Source organism: Salvia hispanica, chromosome 4 (genome assembly GCF_023119035.1).
Source record: "Salvia hispanica cultivar TCC Black 2014 chromosome 4, UniMelb_Shisp_WGS_1.0, whole genome shotgun sequence".
NCBI lineage: Eukaryota > Viridiplantae > Streptophyta > Magnoliopsida > Lamiales > Lamiaceae > Salvia > Salvia hispanica.
In genome coordinates this window covers 30,101,252-30,110,617 of record NC_062968.1, presented here as the reverse complement: position 1 = coordinate 30,110,617, position 9,366 = coordinate 30,101,252, and the positions used below count along the sequence as shown (strand labels likewise).

General features: G+C 37.2%; 2 protein-coding genes across 4 annotated transcripts; both read left to right on the top strand.

Annotated features, from left to right (window-relative positions):
• Positions 1-1,223: 1,223 nt before the first annotated feature.
• LOC125223547 lies at positions 1,224-4,196 on the top strand. 3 transcript variants are annotated; one of them, XR_007176730.1, is made up of 2 exons: positions 1,224-3,828; positions 3,984-4,196. XR_007176730.1 is itself a non-coding variant. In XM_048126743.1 (2 exons), the coding sequence occupies exons 1-2, from the start codon at positions 1,225-1,227 to the stop codon at positions 3,995-3,997; spliced, it is 621 nt and encodes a 206-aa protein (XP_047982700.1). In that variant the 5' UTR covers position 1,224; the 3' UTR covers positions 3,998-4,196. The 3 variants fall into 3 exon arrangements, 1 of the variants encoding a protein (XP_047982700.1); XR_007176729.1 differs by having other exon boundaries at positions 1,224-3,884; XM_048126743.1 differs by having other exon boundaries at positions 1,224-1,831.
• A 931-nt stretch (positions 4,197-5,127) lies between these two features.
• On the top strand, positions 5,128-8,181 carry LOC125223545 (putative late blight resistance protein homolog R1B-23). Its single transcript, XM_048126742.1, has 2 exons — positions 5,128-7,389; positions 7,585-8,181. Exons 1-2 carry the CDS (start codon positions 5,964-5,966, stop codon positions 7,704-7,706), a joined length of 1,548 nt encoding a protein of 515 aa, XP_047982699.1. The 5' UTR covers positions 5,128-5,963; the 3' UTR covers positions 7,707-8,181.
• Positions 8,182-9,366: the final 1,185 nt, after the last annotated feature.

The following is a 9,366-nucleotide window of genomic DNA, read 5'->3' as shown; positions in this document are numbered from 1 at the left end:
ATTGTTAAAGTATCTTTATCACTACGTAATTAATTAATACCAGTAATATTAAAACTTAACAAAATCAAATGAATCGAGATTCGACAATTTTGTTTACTATCAAATATTCAAATGGCTTATATAAAACCCATAATCCAAAAATAAAACTTGATCCAAAAAGTAATTAAAATTGAACCGCACTTAGATAAAACGACAAAAAATTAATGCATTTTATATCAAACAGTTAGAGTGAATCCAATAGGGGGCCGCGGCTGCGCCGAGGCGTGCTATAGCTGAGGAAGAGGGAGCCTCGGCGGGGTGGGGAGGAAACGGTGGGGTCATGGGCGCGGTTTTTTTAATTTTTTTTTATATTTTCAGAATTTATTTATATAAATACATCTATTTCTCTCATTGCTACTTCACACTCACACATCCCCATCCATTTATAATACAATGAATTTTTGGTTTTAATTTTTTGTCTAATTAAATTAAGTTTTTTTTTTCTAATTATTTTCTTCTGATAAAATTTTTATTCTTGTCCAATAATTGAATATATCAAAAATATCGATATATATAGTATATTCGATATAAAACGATATATCGCGATATAAGGAAATTCATATCGTTATCGTATCAAAAATTTATGACACAATATCGTATTGTATCAAAATTTACGATATACCGAAAATTCGATAATATTTTTATATTTTTCAATATAATAGGAGCGATATATCATTTTTTCGATATTTTTCCCCTGTCCTAGCATCACAGCATCCAAAAAAAAATTATGTATTGATTAAAATGAATCTCGCAATTTGTGTAATGCGTTTCAAAACACGCATGCGATCGTGCGTGTTCTGTAAGCCATAAGAAAATTTGTCCATTCAAGAATCCACTCTTTATTTTTGGGGGAAGGATCTCCTGCACTTTATGAATGAAACGCAGGTACACTCCCTTTTGATCTTATTTCTTTTATTTAATTGTGTGTGCATGAAATGGCATAGGGGATCCATTTCCTTATTTTTGTCCTAAAATAGAAAAAAGACCCCCTTGATTTAGTGTTTCAAAACTCATATAATAGTGAGAGCCTCGCTCGCCGGTAGTGGTTGGTATGGTTCTTTCGTTTGATCCAAATTATTCATTTTAAAAGGCTACTTCTTCACCTCACAGTTGACTTTTAAATCTTGCCGTTTTTGCATAGATTTAATGATGCGAATCCCAACTAACCCATAATCATACACTGATATGGCTTATGAAGCTGTGGAATCCCTGCAACAAACCTTACTCATAATCCTTGAACGCGACGATGATGATCTTATCACTCCTAGCGTTGAACAACAAACTATATCCATCCTCTACAAAGCTGCTGCCTTGCAGTTTAATCTCAAACATTTTCATTTTCCAGAAAAAGAAATAATAAGGGAGGTAGCAGATACAACAGAAGAGATTATTCTGTATCTCTTCTCCCCACAATATCTATCAGATCGTGGATTCATACACCCAAGTTTCAGACTTTCAAATCAGTTGGAGGAATTGGCTGAGGAGCTCGACTCAACTGTTGGATATGTGGTTGACTACGTACGGCAACGGAGTGATTCTGCACTCGAGAGTCAAGTTGTAGATCCAACGGAGATGATTGCAATAAGTACAAACAGGTTGAGGAGATTAGCGGGTATAATAAAGTCAAGATGCAGAGAATTAACAGATGAAGATTCACCATCAATCATGACCAAGGATCCTGTGGTTGTGGTTGGTTTTGATGAAGATATACGACAGATGATGGACCGAATAACTCCATATACATCCTATCCCGGCCTACAAATCCTCCCTGTTGTCGGAATGGCAGGCATTGGTAAGTCCACACTTGCTCGACATATTTATAATGATCCACTGATTAATCGAGTTTTTTATGCTCGAGGTTGGGTCACAATATCACAATATTATAGTATATCAAGTATTCTCTCACAATTACAAGCTTCACTCAATATAAAAATAGACCGAGTTGGAAGGAATTCATCCAAAGGAATCGATGCAGAGGAACTTATAATTCTCAAATTCTTATGGGAGAAGAGGTATCTCATATAATAGATGACGTGTGGAGTGCAAAAGCGTGGGATGATGTACGGAAGCTATTTCCTGAGAATCATCGTAGAAGCCGGATCATATTAACCACAAGGCTAATGGATGTGGCTACTTATGCTACTAGCAGTTGGAGCCCTGTTCATATGATGCGTTTCTTGGATGACGAACAAAGTTGGCGTTTGTTCCACCACAAGGTTTTCGGAGATCAAGATTGTCCACATGAGTTACGTAGTATTGGGGAAAAAATAGTAAAAGGATGTGGAGGACTGCCCCTCTCAATTGTTAATGTGGCAAGACTTTTATCGAGGATTCCTAGAACTCCCAAGTTGTGGCACCAAATTGATGTAAATGATGGGCAGTTAGGATCAATATTGTCTTTGAGTTACAACCACTTGCCTCCACACTTGAGGAAGTGTTTCTTGTATATGGCATCTTTTCCTGACGAGTACGAGGTCCATGCCTCTGAACTCATCAAACTTTGGATAGCTGAGGGCTTTTGGGAACATCAATTTGAATTTGAAAGGCAAGAACTGGTGGCGGAGAGGTGCTTGAATGATCTGATTGGGCAAAGTCTAGTTTTGGTCACTAGCCGCAATATTGATGGAAAAATCAAAAGTTGCAGGCTGCATATTATGGTGCGAGACTTTTGTGTGAGACAGGCCGGGCGAGAGAAGTTCCTTCTTTCTGATATGGACTACCTCCCTACTCCTATCTTGAGAAGACATTTTCTTCCACAAGTACTCCAAAATCATCATCGCATAAGTGTTAGTTGGCATGATCTACATCTTAGAGACTCTACACATAGCTCATGCACCACTTCTATCATATGCATCCCACAAAGAGGGTATATGCCCAAATGCAATGTAGCGCACTTTACTTCACTTAGGGTTCTTCATGTTTTACGTAGAAATGATCATTCATATTGGGAGCTTGGTCAAGTGTTTGAACTGATTAATCTCACTTACATTGCTTCCAGTATTCCTGATAGTATTGTCCCTCCAGCTATAGCAAAGCTTCAGAATCTGCAGACTTTAATTATTTATAGATCTGATGTTCGTTTGCCAGTAGAGATTTGGAGTCTGAGGCAATTGAGACATCTTATCGCCTTCTCATTTCAACCTTTACCCCTTCCCGAAAGAGTAACTCTTTCTCTAGTAAACTTGCAAACGCTTTCCATGGCAATAGACTTTGTGTGCACTGTTAAGATGGTGAAAATGATTCCCAACATAAAAAAGTTGGGAATATGTTACTCTGGAACGAAGTTTGGTGTTGGACATGATTATACTGACAATCTTATATATCTGCGTCAAGTTGAGAAGCTGAAATTGGAGATTTATGGTTCATATGTGCCACGTGTGACTTATTTACCTTTGTCGCTGAAAAAATTAGAACTGAGTGGCCGGTGGATTTCTTGGAGAGATATGACGATTGTTGGTTCATTGGCTAACCTTCCAAGTGTTGAAACTAAAGAACTATGCTTGCCATGGGGAACACTGGGAAACCATTGAGGGGGAATTTGGTAATTTGATACTCCTGCTTATCGATGAATCAAATCTGCAGCGTTGGACAGCTAGAAGTAGCCACTTTCTGAGGCTCAAGTGGCTAATGCTTCATCATTGTCCATACTTGGATGAGATTCCACATGATTTTGGAAATATTCATCCACTTAAACTGATTGAGATCGATAATCACAATCAATCTCTTTTGTACTCGGCAAACAAAATACAATATATACATAGGAAAGATCATAAAAATGATCCCTTAAAGGTAGTTGTGAAGTGATCTTGATCCTCTTTCATACATGACCGTGTCCATCATACAGTGTAAGGAACTCATAAAAGTTGCAATATCTATGCATCTTCCTCTCTTTTTTTATATTTAACAGTTCTTAGAATGTTGGTTGATTCCTGTCATTTTTTCAGATGCTGAGCTTTAAGGAGGTGGCTTATCAGATATTCTACTGATGAAAAAGGCAAATAAATAAAGGTGCAATGGTTGTTGAGTGTTGATGTTTGTTTAAGTATGAATGGTTGATAAAATTTGGTACTTGTTTCCAAGCTGGTTTCATATAACTGTGAATGATAAATATTGTGTAACAATGTGTAGTAGTGTTTCTCAAAGTTAAATGTTTGTTTGGATTACCATGCTTGTTTACAGCGCACTACATAGGGAAGAAATAGGCTGATCTAGATGGTACTTTATTGTAGTTGAACCAGTTTGTATACACAAGTGAGAGCATTCAAAGGCAAATAAATGATCCTTCCCTCCGTCCCCTAAAAATAGAAACTTTTGATTCTAGAGAATTTCTTTGTCTCTAATGAGGTGAGGCTCATTTTCCACTAACACAATTTTCTTTCTATCTTTTACTTTACAAATTTTGTATTGAAACCCGTGTAATTCTAAAAGTTTCTATTTTTAGGGACGGATGAGGGAGTAACAATTTGAAAATAGTATGATTATCAATGCTAAATTTAGACGTTTCATATTGCCTTAGTTCACACTATATAGATCAGTGGAATATGCCATGTAATATGATAAACTTAAGTAATGGCAAAAAGTGATACGTGATGGGAGCTTATGGGCTCAAAGACTATGATATTTTTAATACTAGTATATTTGTATTGTATAGAAGTAGAGAAGTAGAGCATCAGTTCAAAGTGGCGGATCCAGGATCCGGAAACGGAGGGGGCGGAATATATAGTATTAGCTTGATTTAGTGTGAATATGACTATTTTTTTCGTTGTTCGGAGCGACGTCGGAGACAAACGAAGGGGGCGGATATGGTAATTTTACGTCCTAATAAGGGGAAAATAGTCGCACGGAGGGGGCGACTGCCCCCTGCCCACCCCCCCGATCCGCTACACTTCAGAACGTTTCTCGAATTGAACTATGTACCGGTAAAAACAGAATCATTGAAGATTTATTTACTTTTTCCACTTTTAACAAATGGATCCCACATTATCATAACTTTTTCTAATCATTACTAGTGGAAGATCGGTGGCACCAATCTCAAGCCATTATCATTTTAGTTAGACAAATTGGCTGCATACACCTGATATGGCTTATGAAGCTCTGGAATCCCTGCAACAAACCTTACGCGGCGATTATCTCATCGCTCCTCCTGTTAAATACCAAATTGTATCCATCCACGACAAAGCTGTTATCTTGCAATTGAATCTCAATCATTTTCCAGAAAAAGAAACAATGTCAGATGTAGCAGATACAGAAAAAGAGATTATTCAATCTGTTTTCTCCCTAGAAAATCTATCAATTTGTGGATCCATAACTGCCCGGCTTTCAGATCAGTTGGGGAAACTGGAAGAGAATCAGAAGAGGTAGATTCGAGTGATTCACATGTTTCGGCTGGTTTTGATGATTATTTGAATGATTCTGCTGCTGTTGAATTAGCAGAGGAAGATCCGAGTGATTCATCATCAATATCTCCACCCACGACCAATCATGATGTGGTTGCTGGTTTTGATGAAGATATACGAAAGTTGATGAACAGAATAACTGACTATTCATCCTCTTCCTACCTACAAATCCTCCCTATTGTCGGAATGGGAGGCATTGGTAAGTCCACACTTGCTACACATATTTATAATCATCCAGTGGTGATGAAGCGTTTTGATATTCGAGCTTAGGTCACACTATCACAAGATTATAGTGTTGAAAGTATTCTCTCACAATTACTAGCTTCGCTCAAAGGAAAAGTGGATGAAGATGGAAAGGACTCATTGATAGTAATCGAAGCAGATAAGCTCGAAATTTACAAAATCTTATCGGGGAGGAAGTATCTCATAGTAATAGACGACATTTGGAGTGTGGAAGCTTGGGATCATGTGCTGAGGCTGTTTCCAGACAATAATAATGGAAGTTGGATCATATTAACCACAAGGCTAATGGATGTGGGCCATGTGGCAACTTATGCTGCCATTTCGTGGAACATTCATATTATGCGCTTCTTGGATGACGAACAAAGTTGGCATTTGTTCCAACACAATGTTTTTGGAGATCATGATTGTCCTCTTGAGCTACAATGTGTTGGGGAAAAACTTGTAAAAGGATGTGGAGGACTGCCCCTCTCAATTGTTACTATGGCAGGACTTTTATCCAGGATTCCTAGAGCTCCCAAGTTGTGGCAGCAAATTGAAGTAAATGATGAGCAGTTGGTATCAATATTATCATTGAGTTACAACCACTTGCCTCCACACTTGAGGAAGTGTTTCTTGTATATGGCTGGCTTTCCTCAAGTGTATGACATCCGTGCCTCTGAACTCATCAAACTTTGGGTTGCTGAGGGGTTTTTGGAATGTCGAAATGAATCTAAAAGCATAGAAATGGCGGCGGAGGACTGCTTGGAGGATCTGATCAAGCAAAGTCTAGTATTGATCAGTAGCCGGAAAAGTGATGGCAAAATCAAAAGTTGCAGGCTGCATAGTATGGTGTGGGACTTTTGTGTGAGACAGGCTGGCAAAGAGAAGTTCCTTCTTTCTGTTACGGACTACCTCCCTACTCCTATCTTAAGAAAACATTTTCTTCCACTAGTCCTCCACAATCATCCACGCATAAGTGTTAGTTGGCATGATCTACGTCTTAGAGAATCTACACATAGCTCATGTACCACTTCTATCATATGCATCCCACAAAGAGGGTATAGGCCCAAAGCCTCTGTAGAAAACTTTACTTCACTTGGGGTCCTTCATGTTTTAAGTAGAAATGATCGTTCATATTGGGCGCTAGGTCAAGTGTTTAAATTGATTTATCTCACTTACCTTGCTTTCTATATTCCTGATGATATTGTTCCTGCGGCTATAGCAAAGCTTCAGAATCTGCAAACTCTAATTATTTATAGATCTAATGTTCATTTGCCTGTGGAGATTTGGAGCCTGAGGCAGTTGAGAAATCTTATTGCCTTCTCTTTTTGTCCTTTACTCCTTCCTGAAGGAGAAACTCTTCCTCTAGAAAACTTACACACACTTTACATGGCAACAAACTTTGCATGTAGTGGATGGATGGTGGGAATGCTCCCAAACATTAAAAAGTTGGGAATATGCTACTCTGAAGTGAAGTTTGGTGTAGATTACCATCTTGGCAACCTTATACATTTGTTTAAACTTGAGAAGCTGAAGTTGAATATGCATAATTCATATGTGCCACGTCTGAATCCTATTTTTTCTCTGTCACTAAAGAAGTTGGAACTGAGTGGCGGGTGGATTTATTGGAGAGATATGGCGATTGTTGGTTCGTTGCCAAATCTTCAAGTGTTGAAACTAAAGAACTATGCTTGCTATGGGGAACACTGGGGTACCTTTGACAAGGAATTTGGTAATTTGATATATCTGCTTATTGATGAATCAAATCTCAAGTGTTGGACAACTGAACGTAGTCACTTTCCGAGGCTCCAGTGCCTAACGCTTCTTCGTTGTCCATACTTGGATGAGATTCCATATGATATTGGATTGATTCCATTACTGCAAGTGATTGAGATTGATGATCATAACCAATCTCTTTTGTACTCAGGCAAAAAAAATACAAGAGGAACGCCAGGACTGGGTAAGAGAAGACCTAAAAGTTGTTGTGAAGCGTTTTTGATACTCATTCAAACTTGTTTGTGTGCTTCACATCAGGTAAAGTTTTCATAAAAGTTGCAAGGTTTTACATTGTGTTTAGCAACCATACTGTATTGAGCAGTGACGGAACAAGAAATTTAACCAAGCTGGGACTGAAATTAAAAAATATACTCTCTCCGTCTCTCTGTAATAGAAGCATTTCTTTTTGGCACGAGATTTAAAAAAAATTATAGAGAGATGAAGAGAGAATAAAATACTTTTTTGCCGAAAAAGGAAATTACTTAGCTACAGTGGAACAAACCAAAAAGTAATACGACTTAGTTACAGAGAGATGGAGGGAGTATCACAAAAAATGGAGTATGGAATTTTACATGTAATATATGCACAATTTTTACCAAACACTTATGATAGTGGTTTTGGACGAGTAGACATGTATCGCCGAAGAGGTATCATTTTCATTTTTTGTTTGAAATTTCTCTTCTAATGTGTATACAAGATATCAGCCATCCATTTGTATCTCATTTTATTTTGCTAATTTATAGTATTAATACTCCCTTCGTTTCATAGTAGTGGAGATATTTTTTTTCGACACGTGATTTAAGAAAAATTGTGTTAAGTGAGTTAAGTAAAGAAATGATAAAGTAGGAAATGAAAAAGGTAGAGATAAGTGAGAAGAAATGTATTGGCTTTTACTAAAAAGGAAAATGACTCTATTGCTATAAAATGTTTCAAAATGACAAAATGAATCAATTACTATCGAACGGAGAGAGTAAGTTTAATTGAAAAAATTACTTTTTTGACAGAAATTGTTACGATCGAGAGAATCAGTGTCAATTCACTTGAATTTAGAATTCAAATACTTGCATTATTCCTTAAATTTTTTGAGAGTATTCTTTGATTTTTTTAAAAAATACTGATACATAATAAAAGTAAGCAATAACAATAATTTGTTATTAGGAAAGTAAGAAAATAATTTTATAAATTAATGTCATTATTATACCTTTTTTACTAGCTTTTTAGTTTACAACATTATGTTGTCAACATATAATGTCACTAATTTTGTCAGACTATCAAGTGGGTCCAAATACCAATTAATTTTATTATTATATTTTGTTTTATCTTACCTACGAGAGAGAAATTTGATAGTATATAATGTTAATAAACAATCCTATTCTACAAACGCTCAATAATTAAATAAAAGGCCCAAAACATTGAAAGCCCAAATAGTCTGTCTTCCCCCTTTTCTCAATCTCCAGTTTCAGATCGGCGTCTGTCTGGATTGAGGGCTCCTCAGACCTCAAGTTATCTGGGGCGGAGACCTAGCGGAGGACGACTGTAGCAGGGGAATTCTGGGTCCGGTGCTAGCCAGGCCCTATGTAGTTCCGTCACGGGTATTGAGTAAGCTAATTAAGAGGTTATGAAAAGTTACACACTTAACCATTAGTTAAGCATCTTCCTCTCTTTTTAACGTTTCTCATTGCGCAGAATGTTGGTTGATTCCTATCATTTTTTTTCTTCTCATTTTTTCAGATGCAGAGCATTGATGAGGTAGCTTGTGAGATATTCTACTGACGGAAGAGGCAGAGAATTAGAGATGCACTGAATGGTTGAAAACTCCTACTCCCTACTTGTTTGCAAGCTACTTTCAAGTAATGACGACATGTTGTGTTATCAGATATAGGACTAGGTTGATCAAAAGTAATGACGACAATTTCATCCAAAATAAACCTTC